This window comes from Oreochromis aureus, linkage group 11 (assembly GCF_013358895.1).
Source record: "Oreochromis aureus strain Israel breed Guangdong linkage group 11, ZZ_aureus, whole genome shotgun sequence".
NCBI classification, from domain to species: domain Eukaryota; kingdom Metazoa; phylum Chordata; class Actinopteri; order Cichliformes; family Cichlidae; genus Oreochromis; species Oreochromis aureus.
The window spans coordinates 29,595,773-29,620,359 of record NC_052952.1 but is presented as its reverse complement, the minus strand read 5'-3'; the positions used below and the strand labels follow the sequence as shown (position 1 = coordinate 29,620,359).

Below are 24,587 nucleotides of genomic sequence, written 5' to 3'. Positions count from 1 at the left end.
ACTCTCCTTAAAGGAATATGCCACTAATTTTCAGTGTAGTTTCCAGAGACCTTTATACTTACAAAGTCATTTTTGAAATTCTATTCTTCTTTAACTTTCTTTTGCCTCTGTGTCAGTTGTGAAATTGTAATAAATTAATACTAATTAGTCTGTTTATTAAAGTCTGCTTATTAAAGCTGAGTCCACGTGGTGCCAAAAATCAGCTTGCTGTTGCTAAATAAAGACTTCTGAGCCCCATAAAGTAATTCTGCAATTTAACAATCTAACCTGTGACCATCTCAAATAAATGTAATGGATAAATAAACAAATTACCCACACGGCACACACTTAATAGAACTAAAATTGTATTTTTATCGTACAGGTAGAGGGATGTATAATGAATCCCCCGTGGTTTCTAATCTAGGGTTTGAGAAAATACTGATTCCCACCAGGAGGTTTAACTGCTCAGCCTCTGACAGCATGTACGCACCATGCCCTGCCAACAACAGAGTGTCCTCTTAGCAATTTATCAGAGTGTGCACCGTCTCCAAAAGTTCTTCCTTTTTTTTCAGTTTGTGTTCACGAGTTAGGAAACAAGTATAACGAAAAAAGAAATGCTGGGCACAGAAAAAGAGTAAGAAACCAATAAAAGATTTTTTTAAGCTCCGTACTGATTGATTAGTAGCTATGTACATTAAAACATCACTTGTGTACTAGCAAACAGCCACCCCTGAAAGTGGGTCTGTTTGTTTCCTGTGAATGTCCCAAACGGAGGCTGCGTCTGCTGATAACACATCGACTCAGTGAGGAAACAAACCATAGTGACGTGTCATGCAAAACCAGTATGCAGAGACCACTTCTGCATAAACACCCAGACAAGCTGAATGCAAGGCTGCGCAGTGAGGGGATTTAGGGGGCAGCCATGACATTAACATTTAGATTAGGAAGTCAGGGCGAAGATGAGAGTCAACAGGTGTACACCAAATTAACTGAGCCTGACCAGGAAAGCAGGAAATAAGCAGAATGACAGAACTAGTGGAAGAAGGGATGATTAAAACGAGGGAAATGGAGAGAGTAAGTTGACAGGAATCATTTCCTTGTGAAGCCTGTGGTGAGGGAAAGTGTGGCCGACAGCGAAGGCGAGGCTCGCAGCCAAGCTGTCAATCACCATTTGATTGGAGGAGCTTGTTTGCTCGCTGTGAGGCTGCGGTGTGATGAAATCAGAAACAAAGCAGAGCAGTCTGGACTGCAGAAGAGCCCACGTCTGCTCATGCTGTCCTTAGGAAGGCACGATTTTCCGTTTTGCCGAGAGAACAGTTTGGCGAGCTGGGAAAGCGTCCCACATTTTCTGTGGTGCTTGCTTGTTTTCAGTGGCAATGATTCTGTTATTCTGATCCCACACACAACACTGTAAACCCGCCTGGTGTCAAAATTCCAGTGTCACACCTGAGGTTGCTGAAACTCTGTCAGTCAGCATCTGGGCGGCATGATTATGCAGAAAATGGGAGATCCTGCTTATTTAGTAAAATCGTGACTATTTTTCGTGTTTTGAGGAATGTCTTGGTTATTTTATTCTGAAAGAAATCCTTTGTTAGATTAGCTCGAAAAGTGATGAAACATGGCGATCAAACAATTAAGGAATAGAGCAAGCAAAAACGCCAACTTTCAGCAGTTCCATGAGCTCAAACGTAAAACTTCCTGCTCCTTCTGTTTCTTTTCTTTTTGCAAATACTTGAACATACTGATCACTTTGAGCTTGTATCTTCCTACAAAATTCCTGAAAATCATTAGTATGTTAAGAATAATCTTGATATGAAAAATGCTCCATATTGCTGTTGGTATAAGAAACAGTTGTTGTATTATTACAGCCAACACTCAAGGAAATCACTGCTGGCTGCTTTTTCAGGATCTCCGAGTGGTTCAATTGATTTGTTTGCAGAAGGATTTCATACAATCTGGACTGCCATTTGTTAACATTTACAAGGCGATATGAAGAGTTCTGCTGCATATGAGCCGGTGGTGACTGTTAACTATATGCTGCTTTTTCAAAGATGCTCAACCCCCTGGAATCACAGCTGTTGTATACACTAACAAACAACCCATTATCATATTTTCCTGGATGATTTTCAGCTTGTCAGACAGAGGAACAAATAACAATCTCTCTCCTGACAGCTAGAATTATTCTAAGTGTCTTTAAAAAACAAAAAAACAACAAAAAACACATTTCTCTTATTTGTTTTATTTTTAATCTGTTTTGTGATCGAGATTTGAAGCCGCTGTTCAATTCAGATACATACATTTTGAACAAGAGGATAGCAGCACTTTAATGCCCTTGTCATTGTGTATATGAGTATTTTACAGGGACTTAAATATCAACTGGAAATAAACACTTTTTTTTTTTTAAAGAAATAGCTGCACTTGACAGTGATTCTATACCGTCGAGCTCTACATTATTCTTTTAGTCCCACTAGTGTAGGAAATTCAGACCAATGTGTACCTGAGCAGTTCAATCTTCTGTCTGACTGTCAGCTGAGAGTGACAGCTAAATGGCTGAAAAGTAAAATTTTAATGCACTAACAATGCTGGTAGCACAGAGCTGTGCGCTGGTTTTGTGTTAGGAATTGAAAGCAGCACCCAGAGACTACTTCCATTCAAGAACATAGCAAGGTACTGCTGCTGTCACACTGAAGCTTCTTCCTCTTTGTTGATGACACTTCCAAAGAGCTTCAGATCTAAGCTTTAGGTGGCATAAAAACTCCTAGAACCAGACTAGTCAAATGATAATCTGAGAGGGAAAAAAAGGTGCTTTTGCCTCAGCAGAAGTGAACGAGCAGTGATACACAGAGAGAGCAAAGCAACAGGCATCATATCAAACATACAAATGGAAAGAGAAGACTGGCTGATATTGTGTTTGTCACGTAATTGCATCAATTTTGTATTTCTTTTGGTTATTTTGGTCACAAACTGTCAAGTTATTATAGACTCATAATTCACTGTGGGAGTATAATAATTTGACAGATAAACGCTGTGGCAGAGCACCAGATGCTATCATGTCATTCACCTCAGGTTAGCAGCAAAATTGGAGATGCAGTTAACCATCTCCGCATTCTGTTTCTCTGCACCCCACATGCTGTGGAGAAAAAGGGGGGGAGGGAGGACAAAACAAGAGGCAGTTACAAGCTGCTCCCCCACCCACACATTAACCTAGCAAACCCAGAATGGTCACATTAAGACTTAATTGTACCAACTTCATTTGTAAAGTAGAAATGTAGTTGATTAGATTCAGGTAAAGGTTACATCAGTTCTGCAAGTTTAAAAATAATATGGCAACATTTCACTTTTTAAATCGCTTTCATGGTCTTGCAAAGCACCAACAAAGGGAAGATAGGTCAAAAAAAAAGCTAACCTCAGTTAGAAGGACTTACAAAGAATGTCTCAATAATGAAAGAAACATACTCCCAAACACAAACACTGAACTCAAAGAACGGACCCACCTTTGTAGCTGTGTTTGCAAAAGCAAGTTAGTTGTTTTAAACCTATGAGACTTTTAAAGAAGCTGTTTTTCTTCATCAGTTGTCTGCTTCCTGTACTGCACTGAGCTGCGAATAAAAAGCTGTTCACAAAGTAGCTTTTGAGTGCTGTATAATCAGTTAAAATATGATGGCTTGATTCAGCTACTAATGGTGTGTGTCTGCTCCGTAATGACCTCGCTTGTTTGGAATTTATAAGTTTGTCTGACTCGTTACAGATCTGGTCATCTGAAGGAGATAAGAACGTTCTTAGAGCACAATTTAACCATGCAATGCAAATCAAGCCTAGTGTCTCTGTTAATATGCACCAACATACACATTTTTTTTTTTTTTTTTTTCCAAAGGCAGTCTGTGGTTTCACAGATGCATTAGAAGTATCCATCACCGGATAGCCATCAAGACACCAAGAACAATGGGACTACTAAAGTAAGAAGACGGGCCATCAGTATAGTGATGTTTCCAGGCTTTTTTTGCTTTACAGCAAAGGTCTGAGGGTACTCAAACCAGCTGCAGGGATTTCTTTTTTAATTACAAAATAGCTCAAATTCTTCAGGGTAAACTTTGTTCTAAGACTAACCTATTAGCTGGAAAATTAGGAAGACTTGAAAAATGGGAACGTCCAAGAGTCAGTCCACCTTTTAAAGTTTTAAATCTTGAGCGCCACATAACGCAGCTAGAAGCAAAGCCTTGCAACCAGAAGCTAAAGACTGGGACCGCAGTGGGAGGTGGAGCTGAGCAGGGGGAAGTATCTAGGTCACCACGAAGATGAATCAACCGCAGCTTGGGTGATGTTACAGCTTTGTATACGAGCATGTGTTATGGTTTGTGTAATGGATCATGTGACATGTGTGGCTCTTGTAAAAGTTTTACTGCTCAGGTATTTCAAGGAAAAGGTTAAAGGTTGTAAGATTGATGGATTAATCTCATTAACGGTGTGTCATAGAAAGAAAAGGGAGCTTACACCAAGTTGCTGAGTGATGCCAAGCTTAGTTGCTGTTGCTGTTGCTGCTGTTGCTGTTGTTGCTGCTGAGAGACTGTTGGTTGCTGTTGCTGTTGCCAAGCAGCCATGTTGCCAGGCACCAGCCCCGGTGGCGTGAACGTCTGGAGCGCTGTGAGATCTGCGCTCGTCAGCTGGTACTCTGAGATTAAGGGATGGAGGGGGAGACGCAGAGGGAGAAAGGCAGAGAGAGGAGACAGAGAGGAGGGGTGAGGGGGATTGTTTTACATCATACAACTTTCGGGTGCATCAATATTAATCAGCGCTAATCCATATTAATGGAGACCTTTGAAGTAGAATCACTCCAGAAGCTCTCACACAATGAACAAAGTGAATATTCATAGTGGTTTGTGGCATCACACTACAAGACTTCCAAGTTTTGCTGCCTTCCACAACTCACCAGTGTTGTAGGCCGTCTGCATGCCGGAGAAGGGCGCTAGGAGACTGGGTGTTGCCACGGAGACCACTGGTGTGGTGAGTGGCTGTGCCACCTGGGAGCCGCCTAGCCGTTGAGCATTCTGGGAACACAGAGAGATGGACAGAGGAAGCTGAACACTGGGGCATGTGAAGGAGAAGAAGTGGTTCTAAAACCAAAGTCTGCATTGAGCTACTGACAAAAAGTTGATTTTCATACGCAACATTTCCTCTTGGTATAAACATCTGTAAGTCTCTCTCTGCACAGTGTAGTTAATCCATGCTAAAACACTGGCACTGTTAAATTCATAACTGAATGCTTCTGATGTTTTCATGCTGAGGAATCTCTGATAAGACACGCAATATTTGAAAGAGAGGGTTTGGTTATAAATCTCAGATGGATGTTTTAGCCAGAATGGTTTCATAGATCCAGTGTTGCGGCTCCATGTCGTGAGAAAACCTGGTCTGGATCCACAACAAATCATCTCTTTTTCTCCTTATATGGACTGAGTGTAGAGGTTCACGGCACATGACTTCATCCATTTTCAACAGCAATAATGATAATGGTTAGCATGTGCTTTTCACTGTACAGCAGAGTGGATGCAGAGACTCTGTAATGTAACCAAGGTCAGCTACTACTTAAATAATTTTACTAAAACCACAGCTTGCTCTACTTCTATTTCAAATAAAAACAGACACATTATCTCCGGTATTCTACTCTATGCTTTACAAAGTACAAGTGCAGCAACTCTAATTAACTTCCAGCTCTGAGTTTTACTGACACTTTAGAGGTTTTATTAAGAGACAGAAGCAAAGAAAACCTAATAACTAAAATCTAATATAATAAACATTTAGTTGATTTCACTTTGCCTGTGCAGGGCATCGGAAGATTCATTATTCATCATGCCACAGCCAGAAGCATATCCGCTTCCAGCAAGAAAATCCAAGCACCTCAGTTCTCTCTGAGGTGTTTTAACTTTTCTGTGACACTTTAACATCGGCGTGCAAGATGAGAAATGTCTCGCATCTCAAGGTGGCGTTGGCACGGCAATGCTGTCGCCAGGGCCGGGTGCTTGTGTTATGTAGCATCACGGTGGAAGGTGTTATGAGAGGCATTGCTGTGCCGGAGAATCATGCTGACAGGAACGCATGCATCGACAAGGCTGACAGAAGAGAGACGAGAGGGGCTGAATGTGTGTAGGGACGTGTTTTTATTTAGTGTGTGCATGTGTGTGTACAGAGAGGAATGCAAGGCATGAATAAACAATGTGAGGTGTGCGTTTGCTCTGAGGGGTGGGTATTGGTATATTTATGCAAAGAAACACCCGTGAACCTGTCAACATGCATGTGTGTGTGTGTGTGTACGTGGACTGAAGAGGTCAGCGTATCTGAGTCTAACACGTCCATCTGTGTTCCAGGTTGGAGACTTTGTGAGCTTTCCTCACTCTGATCCTCAGAGCATCGACACTCGGATGAAACCAAACATGCACATGCTGAGCAGCTTTCACACACAGCAGAGAGTCAGGTGGTTGCTCCGGTTCCCTTGATGTTTTCTCTCTACAGTCTATTTGTGCTTCACAAATGTCACTTTAGGCTTGGCTCAACTGTCCCTTAAATATACACATTTTAAAATTCAATTTGCTTTCAGGTTTTGCTTCGCAATAATACTCCATCAGTAACAAAAACTGGAAGGCGTGAAAACGCAACTGCCAAAAGATCAAGATTGTTTTCAATATATTTTAATTTAAAGGATAAAAAGCACAGTCTTAGGAAAAGAAAATACCTGGTCTCAAATGTTTTGGTAAGATTTTACAAAGAATACTGAGATTTAACCCTTTAAAGAATGAACCACGAAAAAAAACTGTCAGAAAATTGTAATTTTTTAGATAAAGAGTGATTATTGAACCTTCAGACAAATAAAAAAAATCTAAATAATAAATAAATATATTAAAATGCATTATTTATTTACATTTTTATTACAGTTGCTATATCTGGCATTTTCCCCAAACAATTTATTGCTTAATTTATTGCTTTTTTCCTGTACTACATATATAAACTTTTTAAAAAATTATCTATCAAACACAAGTTCTAAGTTCTTTTTTTAGGTTATGTTTCCCAGACTCTTAAGACCTTTGGTAAATACACATTAATTTGCAGTCTTCCAGAGAGTTGTTTAAGGAGATGGATAACCTGTCATGTTTTTATGCAGCTTATTTAAGCTAAGAAACATAAAAAACCCTCCTGTTAAAAGATGATTTACACTTTTATGGTTTGTGCACAGATTAAACATACAAGATAAATTCTATAACACAGCTTTAGGGACGTTTATCACTACTGTGCAGCTAAGCTTAGCTGATACCACCTGTTTCCAGTCTTAATGCCAACCTAAATGGAAGCTTCATATCACATCTTAGAAAGCAATATAGAGCTTATCATTAAGCAGCTTTTGGATGTAACTTTATATTTACATAACATTACATAGAAATGTTATCCATCTTTTCATCTGACTCTGTGAAAGAAACCACCTAAGCCCTAAACGACCCTTTTTTTTTGTTTTGCTTTGTCTTGTTTTGTTCCCACAGGTCAAACTCTGCTTCATGATAAGCTGGTAGTTAATAAAGTCTAAAAGACGTTTAAAATAATTAAACAGTGCCCTTTAAAACTTTATGGTCTGCATAATTGAGAGCGCATCTCATGAAAAGCTTTTCAGTCTACTCGTACTATAGCCATCAATATGCATTTAGTTCTGTGTTTAAGAAAATGATGTCTGTCAAATAAATGGAATATTAAAGTCCTTTCAGTCCTTGGGCCTAATGAATTAAGCATGCAAGGTATGTGGTTATGCAGGACCTGCCTATCTTATGTATTGTGTATTGTTCTGAGACTTTCTCTGACAAACTTGAAGTTCAAGTCAAGTCTTGCAGGATTGAAACATCACGAGTTCAAGTCTTTTCATGACTTTATTCAAGCCATAAACTCTGCTGGGATTTACAAATCTTGCGGTGAAGCTTGTAGTGAAGCACAACCCTTACAGTCAAACTCATCCAGGAACAGAAGCAAACAGATGATTTCTCCACCGCCTGTGTGTCGCTCTGATGCTCCAGTGGCTTTACGCCTACTCTTCTCATAACACCAGTGCCACTGATTCAACCCTGAAGTGATGCGTTTGCTGACCGTGTCACACTCATGCTCGGTGAGATCACACACCACATCCATGAGCCTAAAACTCTAAAAGTCTATTCACCTCACTCACCAACTCCAGCTCTTCCTCAGTCTGCACGGCCGGTGGAAGAGGGGAGAGTAAAAAACAAAGGGCTGTTAAGTTTCTATAAAATCTAACTGGTGTAGAGATATTTACATGTTATGGTTACTTTGAGAATAATTATAGAGATGCATATTATGGTAATACGATACTGAAAAAAGGGCCTTTAAAAAATTTCCCCCTAACAATGAAGTCAAAACACAGGAAACTGATGGATTGAAGGAGAAAGATTGGATCCAGAAGTCAGCTGTGGATCTGTCTGTACGATCTGTCTGCCTTGTTAGAGTGTACACCATGTATGGATGGACATTGTTGCTTTCTTGTGTTTATAGATTTCTGGCTGTACTAATAGAAATTATGTAATAGTGAGAAAGTTAGAGCCATATTTAGAGAAGGAGTGCAAACATTATTATATTTTAAATTACATAAATTATTTCACTTTCTGGCCATAAAAAGGCACAGTGGCTACAGCAAAAGGAATCGGTGAACATGTCACACATGTGACATGTGAGAACCACGTAAAACATTTTTATTTTCCATCTTCTAAGCCTCTCACTTTTTCCAGACTACAGCTGAGCCCGTCACCTGCAGAATCTTCTTATAGACTGTTTTCTTCAGCCTGATGAATGTGGACAGGTTGTTCACGTTGCTGGAATAATTAATAACCAGAGTTTTCATATAAAGTAACTCCTCATCTTTATAGTTATATTTAGAACAAAGGAATCTAAGGGTAAAGTGAAGTGTTTTAAACACTTCTAAGTCCTGCTGTCAGAACTCAGAAATGTTCAGTTGGGTTGTGTCAGCTGTCGTTTTTAAGGGACCCCAAACAATTAGTACTTCAGCTGCCAATGAAGAGTCCTCGCAAAGTTGTGCAGTAGCAGAAATAAAGATGAAATGGTTTGGCAGTTTCATTGCATGACTCAAACTGGAAGTGGCTAAAGAGAAGTAGCAGTCATGGAAATATGTTTTCATGATATGACACATACTGCTGGAGGCTGACAGGATGTCCTCCTGGACAGTGACTTGCACAAAGATCTTGACAAAAACCTCCTACTGTAGCATTTATGCCATTTTTGCAATACATTTAAAATCTAGAGTCATCAAGTTGCTCATTCAACATTGTGGAGGTTTGGACTATCAATGCAAATTGAATAGGATTGAAAATATGAATGGTTCACCCACGAGGCCCCTATTATATATATTATAGGCTTCATCAAAAGGCACCGTAACAAAAAGAAAGGAAAGATTACTGACACTCATCATTGAGAGACTGGCTGTATTACACTTGAGCGATTAAAACACCTGAAGCCTTCATCGCCTAATTTTGACTAATTCTGAATTGAAGTGCTGCTTCCACTCATGATCTCCTTACCAGCTGCATGAGGCTCTTGCCACTCTGTGAGGTGATGACCCTCAGGTCCGGCTTACGGCTGTTGACCATCTGAGGGCTGGGTGGAGGTGGAGACTTAGCCGGGACTACTTTCCCCAGGCTGTTGCCATTGGATACAGAGAGGAGGCCTGGGGAGGCCCTGGCACTGATGTAGCCATTAGCTGGAGAGAAACAAATAAAGAAAGTGAGGTTCAGTGAAGAGGAAGTGTAGGTGGAGATTGTGTGTTTGTCTGTTTTGATGCTTTTTATGTTTCTACCTGTGAAGTAGTGACTGTTTGTGCTTGTCTGCCTGGATGTGTATATTCAGCTCTGCATGCGTGTGTGAGAGAGCTCTCATTAGCGAGTTGATCGCTCTGTCGCACCACATGCTCGTCATTGTTCCTGTACCTCAAACAGCTTTTTTTTTTTTTGCAAGATGATTCTCTGCAGCTTCTTCACATCAAAATCATGTCACGATCTCTCCAGATCTATGTTATTTCTTTATTTCCATGTTCACACTCACTCTCTACACATTTCCTCTTTTACTTTTACGTGTCTTGGCACTTGGTTAAAAGAAAAACATGCAAATCTTTCTGGACACCTGCCATCTGTGAAACACTGTGAAAAAACCCCCACTTCCTTAGCAACTTAGCTTTCATTGTCACTGAATCATTGATAAATTGGTCTCTATGACGCAGTGAAAAATCCTCCATGCAGTTTAACGATTACACTGTACTTCCAGTACTGTGACTGCATATACTGTACATGTGTAAAGCCATTATATTGTATTTACACACATGTAGTTTATTACTTGTAGCAATACATGTTATTATAAACTGCTTTTTTTGAGAAAAACAAAATAAAAATGTTTCTTTTATATAAAGTAAGGTCCATAAGGTTTTGGAAAATAACAGTTTTTGTCATTTTTCTTCTGTACACCACTACAGTGAATATTAACAACCTCTGAAAATCAGATGAGGGGACAAGGCAATGTATAAAAATCCCTTTAATGTCCTTACAATTCATGCAGTAGCTTTTTAAAAAGCACATTTTTTTGCATCTCATTCAGCAAAATTGGAAAAATTGATCATTACCCAAATATTTACAGATCTAACTATATGTAAATTGATCTAAGGGACTTTATATATATTCTCTAAATTCATCTCTTAAGGTTTTCCTTCAAAATCATTTATTAAAATGAACAGATGTCAATTTGCCAAAAAATGAAGAATTATCCAACACACAAGAGGTTCACATTAAGAAATTAAACCTGTTTTGATCTCACATGGAAGTCTGGTAATGTTTGTTTTTGTGTTTTAGTTCATGAGAAATGTATGAAAAGATATTTTTTAAGGCCATCTAGTCCAGAAGAAAAGCTCACTGATCAGTTTTTAATAATTTCAACAGTGGAGCTTTACGAGGGCTTGAATATGCGGAATACATTTAATTACGTTTAAGGTAAAATTAACTGGTTTTAGTCTTTTCATTGGGCTTGTTGACACTATTCAAAGATAAAATAACTTCTGGTTTGCAGTGTAAAAGTTCTCTCCCCCTTGTTCTTTTGATCTTTAACGTCGATCAGGGCATTCCAGTAACATGTCTGGCCACATTACAGCATGCTACACCTGTTGAACGCACCCTCCTTTGAAATGGCACAACTGCCACATTCCAAACCTTAACACAGCCACACAACAGTTACTCTAAGAAACAACAAAGCCTGATTCGTGACGTGCTTCTGTCACAGAAAAAAAAAACACTGCACGACACAATGCTGCTTCCTCTCCCATATTTACGTTCTTTTATATTAGTAGGTTGTGTACTTATTTAAGATGGGTGTTGTTGGGTTTTTTAGGTTCTGTGTTTACCTTTGTTGCCTATTCATTTTCAATCAAGTTTAAAAAATTAAAAAGAAGGATGGATTGGGCGGTGATGTGGAAAGGGGGGATATCTGCTTGTCATAACAACAAGACTCCAGCAGACAGCAGCCTGTTCGAGGCTAAAAGACAAGTAGGCTCAAACAGAGACTCAGTCACAGGGTTTATAAAAAGGGGGACAGCAGGGACTTTCCCAGCCCTAACACACCCACCCACACACACACACCCACACACACAGTATTCCCCTTGGACAGACAAGGGCTATGTGTGATAGCAGATAGCAGTTCTCCATGACGCTGCCTCCAGACAACAGTGGCATGTGACTCTGCTTCATCTCAGTCTCACACACACATCCCATAAACGAAACCTCACAACAACAACTAGAAGCGAACCCTACCTCTGTTATCAGCTCAGCGGGAGGGAGACCAGGCAGAGAGGGAGGAAAGAGGAAAAACACAGTAGGAGCAAAGGAAGGAGTAATAGAGGGATAAATGGTGGAAAAGGGAAGGAGGCTTGAGAAGTTAAGGCAAAGCTTCTTAATGTGAAGCACCTTTAGACATCATGTGAGACAAAGTGCTTTATAAAAAAAGCAAAAGAAAGATATAAAGATGAAAAATAGACTCGGACAAATAGATTTTAAAAAGAGTAAAATATGATTAAATATAACCTAAATAGGATTAGATGAACATTATGAAAGAAAATAAAGTTACAATGCAGCTATAGTGCAGTACAAGACCAAATTTTCCCAAATTAAATTTAATCAGAGGCAAATAGAAAAATCCTCAGACTTGATTGAGCTGCTGTAGACTCGAACTTATCTGAGACTTTGTTGCAAATATATGAAGGAAAAAAACTGAATGCTGAGTCTTCATGTTTAGTTTTGACTCTGGGGATATTAAGCAGACCTGTTCTTGTCCTAGAAGATTTGAGAGGTCTGGATAGTTCCTGACAGAGCAGTATCAGATTTGTTCTTTGAGCCTAATACATGATATAGACAAAGAAAGAAAGTTGGAAACAAAAAGAGATAAAGCAGAGCTTAAATAATTGTACTGTATAGTATTACTGTATACTTTATGTTATTTCCTCCAAGTAGTAAAACAAAACACACCTTCAATAAACCCTCAAACAAAGGAAAATTATCATTTTTAAAAAGGAAAAATAGACTTTAAACTGAATTTCAAGTAGGAAGAAGGAAGGCAAGGAATGATAGAAAAAAAAAAAAGAAAATGAAGAAATTACTCAGAACTGTGGGAGGCAAAAGAGAAAGGTGAGAAGGAGGACCCAGTATGGTAAGGAACTAAGGAGACAGGGAACAACCGAAGAGGAAGGTGTATGGAAAAAATCATTAAGAGACAGGACAGAGAAGGCACTGGAAGGATATGTGAATGCTGGGAGGAAAAAAAGATGTTGCAGGATGCAGCAAGGTAGAGACAGATGGAATGAGACAAGCCAGGAAGATAACAGTAGAGCATGTCAGAAGAAGGTACTGTAAGTCAAGAGAGAAGAATGAAATGACAAGCAATACGAGATGATAAAAGAAGAAAAGGATGGTGGAAGAAGTAGGATGGGAAGCAAGGAAGGAGACAGACTATGACCAAGAAAAGAGGACAAAGGAAGCTAGCAAGGAAGAAAGAAAGTGGGCTTGAAAAAAGTCATTTGGAAAGAAAAGACAAAACAGGTTAAGGATGTTTTATGATACTGCAAGCAACAGGGGCAGAAGAAGGGGGGAAGAAAAAGGAAAGAAAAGATGTCAGCAGGTACTGAGGTAATGAGACAAGAGGCAGAGGGCATAAAGTGACCACATATAAGATATTACTGAAACAGAAAGGGAATACAGAAGGAGTGGCAAGAAAGCTACTTAGGAAAAAGGAATGAAGCACATAGGGATAAAAGGGTATCTGGTTACAGAGGCAGGGGGTGGAAATAAGTAGCAACAGAGGAGGAGAAGATAATAAGGGAGAAGTAGAGATGAACAGAAAGGCTAGGAAAGGAAAAAGGCATTTAGGAAATGAGGGACAGAAGGTAGGGAGGTGATGTGAAAGGAAAAAGAAGTGGAGTTTGTTTTTCAGCAGCATCTGACCAGTGAGAACACCTGTGTCCTGCTGACGCACAGTGAACCCTCACTGCATCAGGTGACTCTGGGAAATTCTGCGATCCTCCATGTGTTTCATGTTGCACAATGTGCACCGAGCACTTGTGCATGTCTCTGATGGAAATCTGTTGTTGTTCACATTGTGTTCATGGCTCTGCGTAAACGGAGAGGGTGGTGGCGTTGTGGCAATCCAGAGTCAGGAGTTACAAACAATGTGAATACGAGTGTGAGCCTCTGTTCGAGTTTGTGACGGGTTTTTCACTCGCCCTCAAGCCAACTCCAAATCCCCTTACAGAAAATAAAGATGGAGTGCTGAGATGCTTGTGTAGCCCTGTATGTGCATGTATATCTGCTTACACTAGACTAGACAAGTGGTGGTTTTGGCTGGAATTTGGAGATGCAGATTACTGACGCATTTTTGTGTTTACTGAAGTCATTTTTACAAGACCCCAGACGCATTCTTGTTTGGACACTAAGGGATGAAAAACGGTAAATTGTGGAAAAATATGTAACAACAAGGAATAAAACACAAAGACAGTATAAAACATGGACAGAGTCACCCATTTCCTTGAAACTCTGCATTCTGAAACATCAACATTAGCTTTTTGAATGCTGCCATGCTTTCTTTTTGCATTTTGTTTTTCATTTTAAAAGCCAGCAATTACCTATGCAATTCTTTTTTTTTTTTTAATTACTGGAAAAACAAAATTGAGAAAATAACTTGAAATTTTGAGTTAGGCATCTTAAAAATTTGAGTTAGCGCTGCCAATCAGGAAGCTCCTCTCCTGTCCCCTGGATGCAGAAGGCATCGACTATCCAACAGGTCCACATGAACAGACTGATTCGATATCTTTTTATGCAGTTATCATTCACTTAAAAGCATTCAAAGCTGAAGAAGCTGGCACCAATTTGTTCACGTTTGCTATGCACTGGTAGCTCACTGCCTGATTTTGATTGTGTGTGTCTGCACCATTTGCTTCCATATAACAAGGAAATTACTTCCTTCACTGAGATTCCTGATTTTTAAGGTTTTTAACTTAAAATTTTGAGATACCTTAGTCTAATTTTTCAATTATTTTCTCGGAATTTGGAATTAGGCATTTCCAAATTTTGAGTTACTAATTCAAAACTTTACGCTATAGATATAAATATATATTTTTAGTAGTGCTGTCAGCGTTAATCTCATTAAAATGACGTTAACGCCAAAACTGCATTAATGCGGCAAATCTGTGTTAACGAGTTACTGCGGATCGCCCCGTGCGTGAGGCTGCACGGCATCAACGCGTTAGAGCAGTCAGCTCATTAACAGGTTGACGCCGTCCAGCCCCAGGCATGGGGCGATCCGCGGGGCGAGCACTAATTTTTAGTGGTGGAAACAAGCTTCCATATTTACCTTATGTGGATTAAACAATCAGTAAAACCAGATTAGAGGAGCAGATTCTGACTAGGAAGCCTATGAATCAACATGGCTACGCCATAACTCATTAATTCAATTGGACAAGTTACAAAAAACCCCACCCCAATCAGAGCTGTTATGAAGGGGAAAACAACACATAGAGACTGAAAAAGTATTTTTGCATCTGCTATAGACATGCTTTCAATTGTTGTAAAGTTTAACACAGCAGTCTATAGCAGACTTTCTTTTGGAGTTAGCCGCAAGCGCTCAAAAGAGAAATGTCAGTTTTTGCCACTTCCTCTTGCCTTCACTTTTCCGCTCTGGAGGTTTGCCCTGACCTTCAAAATGTACTTTTTAAAAAACTGAAATCTACAATACAAATAAATTAGACTTATTTTCTGACATAACCAGCAACGCAAAACATCTTAGCTATTACACATAACTGTGAAAATCTACCGAATAAGTAAAGGATGTATAATCCCATATTCCTAGTTGTATCTAGTAACAAATATAAATTTGTCTTGATCTGCTGAGGTCTGGAGATTTCTGCCTTGGCCACAGAATGAATTTGAATCGAGGGCACAAATGAAAATGGAAAAATGAAAAAAAAAAAAAAAACACAGATAAAAACCTACAACCAAGGTAAGGCAAAAAACAAACATACACATTTTTAGAGGAAAAAAACTGCCCTACTGACAAAAAAAATGTGAATTTTGAATAACAGAAAGGAAATTCTTTTGTGTTTATCTCTGGTTTGTGTTTTAATTCCATGCTTGCTTGTTTTCTGCCCTCTCAGTATCCCTTTTACATTCTAATATAATAACAAACAGAAACTAAATAATTTTTATGTTTTCCTAAAAAGAACTACAAGAAAAATGTTAGACTTAACAGAGAAAAGTTCAAACTTGCAGATTTGTTTTGTTTTTTATTCCAAGCAGTTAAAAATAGCATACGCTTATTGAGTTGTGGACCCCGTGTTTTCGTGCTGAGTCGTGAAGTGACTGTATTTTAATACTTCGTATGTTTATGTTTATTGTTTACACTGAGCATCCAGAAGCTCACATGAATATAAGTCCTATTCTGAGCATGAGTCACAGAACCGCTCTGTGACATCTGTGGCTTTATTTGTGTACGTTGACTGTTCGAATGCACTTTTCCATATACTTTACATGTGTTCTTGTCAGTGTCCGGGTGAACATGTGTGACTACCCTCAGTGTGTGTGTGATGTCTCCTATTACGCGAGGCTGGGCGTGGGAATGTGTGGAATGCTGGGTGACGTCAATGGTGACATTCCCGGAGCACTGACTCCCTGGACAACAGCTGAGAATGACAGATCCAAGAGGAGGGGAGGGGAAGAGGAAAAAAAAAAAAGAGGGGAAGAAGGGAGGAGAGGAGAAGAGAATGGAGAAGAAGAGATAAAAGGAGTAAAGCAGAGAAAAGAAGAAGATGGGAGAAAAATCTGAAGAAGTGAGGAACTTGAAAAGAAGAGTGGGTTGCAGAAAAAAGTAAGAAAGTAAGCAAAAAAAAGACTCCTAGGTACAGAAAGAAGACAGAAAAACTGGGATGAGGAGAACAGCCATAAAGTGAAAGAGGAAACAAAAGACCTGGAAGAAGGGAGGGAAAAAAAATAGGTGACACTGTCGGGATGGTAATGGGAGACACAAAAGATGAATAAAAAAAGAAGAAGGAGCAGGCAGAGAGTGATTAATGAGATGAAGGAGTGAGATGGGAGGACGGAGTGGAGCAGCCATCCGGGTGGATCAGGTAACCTTAGATGAGTTCTGGTACAACGAGGTTTCATATTTCGACACACGAAGGAGTCGTGATGTGTTTACAGAAGTCCTCGTGGTCACATTCATCCAAATCGAAACACAGACATCCACCTACCTTCTGAGGGTCAACTCAGCACAGCCACTGACAACTAAACAAAGGCTTATTCTAACAAGAAAAATACAATGTGTGAAGAGTTTAATAAAGTTAACAATGACTCATTTCTGAAATATTGTTAAAAACAGCTCTTTGATCTTTAATAACAAGTCCAATTTACAGCATTATTAGTCAGACATGACTTTAAATGCTTATTTATTGAATGATGACTTGCTTTTAGGAGCACTTGGTTAAAAAAAAAAAAAAAAAAAAAAAAAAGGTCTCCACATTTTCATTAATAGCTTTGAAAAACTAATATCAATATTGAGCCTTGGCTTTCGAGTATTCCTCTCATACAGTGCAGGGAAGTTAATATAAATGCATTGATTCATTTTGGCCCACCTTACCCTGAGACAATGCGTTTATCAAGTGAATATAGACAGGAAAAAAGCCCCACACCTTTCCACAGTATCTATTACTATGGGTTTGCTGGCAGTATCTTTCCCAGCTAATGGGATTTAAGGGGAGAGCTCTGGCTAGTGTCAAAGTCACCTCTGAGGAGAGTCCTTTGCCAAGACAGGGGACAGTTGGATCGGGGGGTGGGGAGGTGCTGAAGGTGGTGGTGAGTGGGGTGGGGCGGTAGATTATTCTAGAGAGAAGATGAGGGGGAACAGCTGAGAGTGACAGCATGAAAAGGGGGGAGGGAAGCAGTGCAGCTAGAGGGTTGAATTGCGGGTGAGGGGTGGTGGGTAAGCACAGGAAGTGGTTTAAGTGAGGGGAGTTAAACAGGCTGCTCTTTTCAGCACCAGATGACGTTGGAAAGGTGCGGGGTGGACGCCATTAATCCTATTTTTCAGATTTCCAGAACAAGATTTGACTGGTTGTTCATTTCTTTTAAGCTTCCCTCATTACAGACCATTGAATCACTCCTATGATTTGTTCAGTGATTAAAACAGATCTGGTCTTGTGATCACTGGAGTCTGTTTCCCTTGGTTGGAGAAACAATCAATCAAAGCTTTGTAGGTCAGGATTAATATATAGTACAAATGCTGAGCAGACGTCTGATTCCACTTTTATATTAAGAAGACGACAAGAAATGATCCTAAATGATAAGAGTCTTAGTTTTGCATGGACAGAAAGAGCTTCATTGACAACGACTGTTAAACTGGCTAGTGCTTAAGTTATTACACTCTAGCTCCCAGCTTGTCACATACTGACACTTTGCTTGTGTCAGTATGTCACAAATACCATTTTAAAACAGTGGCTATACTCTAATTGTTCATTTCTAATATTAGAAAGAACAAAAACCAAGAGAAGTGATGCATGGCACAGTCATTGTTTTCATATTTTAAAATTTGATAAACTTTAGCTTTGTTTTGGTTTGGTTTGCTTCATTTCCTTGGTTACCGTGATTACTGTCTCACGCCAGTGACAAGATCAACAAAGCATTTTTGCCAGACGCCAAGGGACTCCTACTGAACTTCACTGGACTAACCCGCACAATTTAAAGTGGCATGCAGTTTGGCATATGAAGTCTGTGGGTGTAAGTGCGTCACAAAAGAAACAGTGACTGATGATGTCTACGTTAGATACTAAACAGGAAACAGAGAGCTGACAGAGAGAGCCGGTCAGTATATGTTTTTGTGATGCCCATATACACGCTGCTTCTGTCCAGAAGCAGGATGTAGCGTTAAGTGGCCATAACTGGTGTGACTTAGCATTGCCAATCAATATCCAAGTGGCAGTTTCGCCCATTTTCAGTGACGCTTGTGTTATGTTTAGAGGGACATAAATCTCTAAACTCACTTCTCAATGTACCACACTACTCACGATGACCTAAACCAAAATTAGTGAGACTAACTACTGATTGTTTGGGTCAAAATAAAGTAGAAATAAGACCCTTATCACACTCATCAGGTGACATCAGCACAATGTCAGGCTGAATAAATGAAGTGAAACAACACGGCACTTTAGTGTGATTATCAAAGTTCACACCACCTTTAAAACAGGGACAGTTAACCCACAGCAAAATAATATCGACCACAAAAAGCGTCACATGCAGTACACAAAAAGTGGCAAAATAGAATTCAATTACAAACTCATTAACAGTATCATAATTTGAGTATTTTAACATGCTATCAGATGTTTTACATTTCTTTTTTTAATACCAAAGTTGCCATTTAAAAGTTAATGACTGTCATAATAATTATAATAATAATTATTATTATAATTATAATGATAATAATAATAAAGACAACATAATCAGTAGTGGATTTCATCTTTTGTATTCAATACCTTGAGTTGCACCACAATTTAAGCTGCCATAGAAATCATGAATCTGAGTAAACCTGAACTTATAGTTTGCTTCAAATACATTTATCAGTACTTGGCTTAATTTTCATAATTCATTAAACTGGCACTAAAAATGAAATTTTGAACTCACTTTTAGCTTCATGTGTCACATTAAAGACGGTAGACCCCAGACTGGCTTTCTAATATTGCCGAAGATTTGAATTTAAAAAACAGCTGAGAAGCTTCACAGAAGTTATTCTGTAATATTGTCAGTTTCTTTTCCTTTTTTTAAAGTCTCTGCTTGCCTTTCTCCCTCACAACCTGAAACCCATTCTGTTCTTTGGACTGTTGACAAGCAGCTTGTACTGTGACCCTCAGCTGTCGCCAGTCAACAGGTGTTTCATGCTTGTGCTTGCATTTGTGAGTGCGTGTGTGTGCATGGCCGTGTTTGAGTTGGCGTGTGAGTTGTGCGCGCCTGCTGCCACAAAATATTCTGCATTGCTCGGTCTCTACGTCAGTTTCAGAAACCATGTCTCTTTAAAGAGTCCAGCCAAAATACAGAAGGCAAAGAGGAGTGTGTGTTTGTGTGTGTGTGCACATCTTGGTACCAAAACTTGGAAGAAAAGTAAAAAGATAAAAGAAAAGATTTACTTACGAACTGGACTCGGGCATGCTCCATTAGAGTTCCCCAAGTCTCCCCCTAACAGAGCACCTAGGATAATAGGAAAACACACCACGGTCACATAAATAATGCTAAAAATCATCTCATATCAAACAGTTAATTTGAGTAGCACTAATCTAAAATGATGCATGAAAAATGAAATCATTAAATCAAGTGTCATTAAAAAGTCCTACTGCAATCGATGCTCATTTCACTCACTGAAGGACCATAATTGGTTTCAATTCTGCATTTCCACTTAATGTTTAAGTGTTAGTTTCATTACTTCTCAATGATACTTATGTGATATTTTGAGGGGAAAAACTCTGAAAGACTAAATGCTCACCTAAAGCTAATTAAAAGTACAATATTATTTAAAACTGAAAGATCTTCATTGGAAGGAAGACAGTCCATGTTGACAGTGTATGTAACTGCCAGTCAAACTCTCTTATTACATATTTAAGATCGTTAAAATAAACAAATGTTATATACAAAGGTATTTCCTCATTCTCCTCATGGGATTACTATGAAGCTACTGGAGTGCTTAGAGACATTATTCTAGTGTTAATGTACTGTAAATGTGTGAATGTTAAAGTGAAGCAATTCTACTTTAATCATAAGTAGTTGAGATCTCTTTCTCAGTGTTATTGATCTGTGCAAACCCAGAGTGATATTAACAAAAATCCTGACTTTGGAAAATAAACATCAAACACATTTTACCCTTGTGGTTTCAGAGATTTATTTTCAGAGATTCACAAGCCGGTTTTCAAAATGCTCTGTGTCCGATAACACCAATGTGCGAACGTCACAGCATCATATGCGCTGCCTCCTGCACGCTCTATCCAAGCAGCTCTCCCGCCTAAATCACACAGAGTATTTCCAGTAGCGCGAAGGTGTCTGAAGCAGACCATTTCCTGCTGTCTGTCACATGTGAGCAAGGACAACTGTGGAAAATACTTTGCTCTGAATACTTTGCGCTGAAATGTGCATGTGTGAAAACTGATTTTTTATTTTGTTTTGTTTTAGCTTAGCTCCACCAGCAGTGCATCGAATCAGAGTGAATATCATTAAAGAAGCTGTGTAGCTGCTAAATGTTTAAAAAAGCAGGTTTGTAATAACACATAAACTTGTGAGAGAGTTTTTCAGTATTTCTCCCAAATAACCAAAAGCATAAAACGCATAAAATAGTAATTTTACTGTTGTCATAAAATTAAATCTCATGTGCTTTGTCTCTAAGCACAGGAAACAGAGGCATTTTTATACACTGCAACAGCTACATACATTTATCTTCATTCTAGCAAACATTATGCTTGCTTTTTCCTCACATTGCAGGAAGCATTTTTTCTGCACTGACACTTATTTTCCCTCGGTTGGTGCAATTTCAGTTCTTTGGCTCCAATGCTCTTTAGAAATTCAGGGTCATTAGGGGTGACTGAAAAAAATCTGGCTGGACAGACACACGGAAAAACACCAATAAGCAAAGACAATGAACTCAATGCATCCCTGATAATGTGGGATGCATAAAAGGGTACAGCGATGTATTTGCACTGCTGAGGTTATGAGGAGTAAGGGGAGGGGAGGAAAGGGGCGTCCATTACTGCTACGTGAAACCCACTTGCCTCAGAGAACGGCATGTTATGAAAGATGCTGTAATGCATTTGTTGCGAGTTACATCACCTAATTCTGACTTACAATGAGATTACGCTGGTCGGAACAAAGCTTGATAAGTAACCTTGTCTGAGTCGCAAAAATGGGGCACAAATCCTTTTAGTCAGAGGTTGAAGGATTGGTTTGCCACACAGAGGCAGCGGGCGCACGGTGTACCAGCCAACCAGTCAAAGAAATGATGGATGTCTGTCATTATAGGTAGTGTGCACTTATTTCAACAAGCAGAGGAGTTATTTAGACTGATGGAGCATGCAGGCTGCACAACACATCACTGGTCATTTTGCTGCTTGTCGACTCAGAAGATTCTCTATTAAAACGCTTCTGTTACATAAACCGTGCTTCTGCATAGACCGAGGGCACTTTATGAAATGGTCTTTAAGTAACTACATCACTATGACAACCATGAGTTTAAAAGTGGTTCAAATCATTTCAGTTACATGAGACATTTAGAAATCAGTACAATAACATGTTTGTCCACAGACTGACTGCTTGGGACGGGAAAGAAAAGAAGAAAAAGGGAAAAAAAATACAATTATTAAACGTCAAAATGAAACATTTGAAAACCGATGAAAATCAACTGTACGGAAAGTAGGCCAAACATCGACCGAGAACCACCAGTCACAAGTTTACACAGGGATTTGAGCCTCATATACATAACACAGAGTGTTGACAGATGCTGCTAATTAACATTCAATGCAGCGTGACCCATATTTACAACAGTTTGCAGGTCATGTAGTTACTGAAAGTCCTTTTTCAAAATCCTTGAGACTGAGTGATTGTTCAATGAAATCAGCAATGTGTGAAAGATGTCTTTTTTCAATAATGTTCCCCCTCAAAAAGTCCCCTTTGCCATCTATGCCTAATTTATTAAACAAACATGCAAATAAAAAACTGTATTTCAAATGTTCAAAATGACATCATTTATGGCAAACTATTTTTGTCATCATGCAACGACACTAAGAGCATTTTCCACTGACATGGCGTTGGTGCCAGTGTACGACTGGATTCTCGCACTGTCAAGACTAAATAGCTCACAGACGCACAGCACCACAAATCCGGTGAGCCCCATCATCAACATCGGCATAGAAGGGAAATCATCAACATCTGGCAGATTCAGCCTACAGAACCTGTATGCCATATTTTACACTAGGGCTGCCACGATTAGTCGACTAGTCACGATTACGTCGACTATCAAAATCGTCGACGACTAATTTAATAGTCGACGCGTCGTTTGAAGCTTTGTAAGATCACAAAAGACGCAGGAATAAGTAGTAGGATTTGAGAGTGTAATAACGGACTGAAACAGAAGATGGCAGCACTACATGTACAAGGATGCCAGCTGCCGTTAAAGGCAAAAGAAGAAGAAGCAGTGTCCCAGAATTCGTAGCGGCCCAGCGCGGCCCTGCTCAGTTTCCAGCAATGGCGGCAGCTAGTTAGTTTTAATATTACTCTTATTATTCTTTCTGGGTCACAAAATAAACGTCTAACAAGTTTTTCAGGCGAGAACGTAGCTGTGTAAACTTCAAATATCTGCTCAGTTTATCAAGACACTACATATTTTCAAAAGCGCTCAGACGTTTTCGGAGACGTCTGTTACCCACCAGCTCGATAGCTAGCCGGGGTTCTAGGCTCACTAGAGCCGGTGAGAACACCGGACTCCCGGCAAATCGTTTTCAAACCCACCGCCGTCTTTCACTACTCAGGTTAAACATGTAATATAAGTCACTTAGATAACTGAAAAATGTTATTGTTTGGCTTTTTTTAGTATTTTATTTGTTCCTGGGTAAATCGGTTTGGCTGAGTTTAAAGTTATAGTTTTACACAGCTGAATAAACGTCAAGCAAACAACTGATTATCAGAAGTGTGAGATGCTTGAGAACATACTTCGGTGTCCTGTTATATTTTAGATAGCAAGGAGCAGACGGCTGAGTTTATTAAACTCCACCGAAACAATCTGCAGATTTCATTAAAATTTAATAAACTATCATCTTGTCTTTATTTTTAGTTAGCACATACCTTAAACACTTAAAGCTGTAAGATAATGATAGTTATATAAGAGCAGATGCATGCTGGTGCAATAAGCTGTACGTTTTACGTCCAATGGATGCATGATCTGATTAGTCGACTAATCGCAAAAATAATCGGTGACTAGTCGACTATCAAAATAATCGTTTGTGGCAGCCCTATTTTACACCCATGGAAATCACCTCAAATTCTTCGAGTAACAATGCATAATGACCGGTTATCAAACCTGACAAAATGTGGGCTGATTTCCAAACACCGCAATGAAAAACTGGTTCTGAAATTGCACTGGCACCACACCGATAAGAAGATGTATAATGACACCGTGGTTGCACTGAACTGAGTCTTTCTAAGGTGCTCAACTTGACTTGGACTCAATGACACAGGGGCAGCTGCAGTGGTCAAAAGGTTTTTCAGTCACTGTTACTTTTGTTGCTTTTTTTTTCCCTTCAAAAAAACAGTTTTCTTAATTTTTGTCTGTCATTAAATATGATAAACTCTTTGTGTGAGCTTTCACAGTGAACATGACTGCACTTGTTGTCAGGTTTTACAGCACTCTAAAGTTACACAAGGTTATGACTGAACTGCATTAAAAGCTGGAACACTGAATGTGAAATGGTTATCAAATATTTTACTGAACAAGGAATTTCAGAATTTTAAGAATGATGCATTTCTGGCATTACTTAGATTATGGGTACAACTATGCACACATTTGACAGTGCCAAGCTGCAGCCACTAAAAGAATAGGCTTTTAGGGGGTGCAACCAAAAACAACAAAATATGAGATTTTAAAAGTTTTTTAAAAAATGTAAAAAATAAATATATATCAGAAAGTAAACATATAAAATCATATTATAAATATTTGATGTAGCCAGAAATTTCTAGTCTGTTCATTTTTTTAAATATTGTCTCCATGTTTTCTCCAATACTTGTCAATCAAGCAGTGTGGGTGGCAGTCTAAAGTCTTTTTTTCTTTAGTTATCTTTTGAAGAAGTTTTTGAGATTTTGTCAGTGTGTCTTCTTTGTTCTTCAGTCTATCTCAAAACTGTCGCTGATGTTTTCAAAAAAAGTAAAACTCATCAGTTGCCTAGCATCAGAGGATCCTTCGGTGACAAAACCAAATCAATGTTTAGAACTGCAAATTGAAAACCTATACTGGATGGATCA

The 24,587-nt window shown here is 39.1% G+C and overlaps 1 protein-coding gene across 6 annotated transcripts in view; it reads right to left on the bottom strand.

The window, feature by feature from the left end:
• Positions 1 to 24,587, bottom strand: part of mef2d (myocyte enhancer factor 2d) — a 102,296-nt gene that overhangs the window by 8,824 nt on the left and 68,885 nt on the right. For 2 of the 6 annotated variants that reach the window (XM_039619386.1, XM_039619387.1), the window contains exons 6-11: positions 19,728 to 19,784; positions 9,555 to 9,733; positions 8,165 to 8,194; positions 4,907 to 5,024; positions 4,471 to 4,648; positions 3,041 to 3,109 (exon numbers count right to left, since the gene is read on the bottom strand). In XM_039619386.1, coding sequence (XP_039475320.1) covers positions 3,041 to 3,109; positions 4,471 to 4,648; positions 4,907 to 5,024; positions 8,165 to 8,194; positions 9,555 to 9,733; positions 19,728 to 19,784 — 631 coding nt within the window. The remainder of the gene's footprint in view (positions 1 to 3,040; positions 3,110 to 4,470; positions 4,649 to 4,906; positions 5,025 to 8,164; positions 8,195 to 9,554; positions 9,734 to 19,727; positions 19,785 to 24,587) is intronic. The other 4 variants (XM_039619388.1, XM_039619390.1, XM_039619389.1 and 1 more) reach the window with 4 other exon arrangements.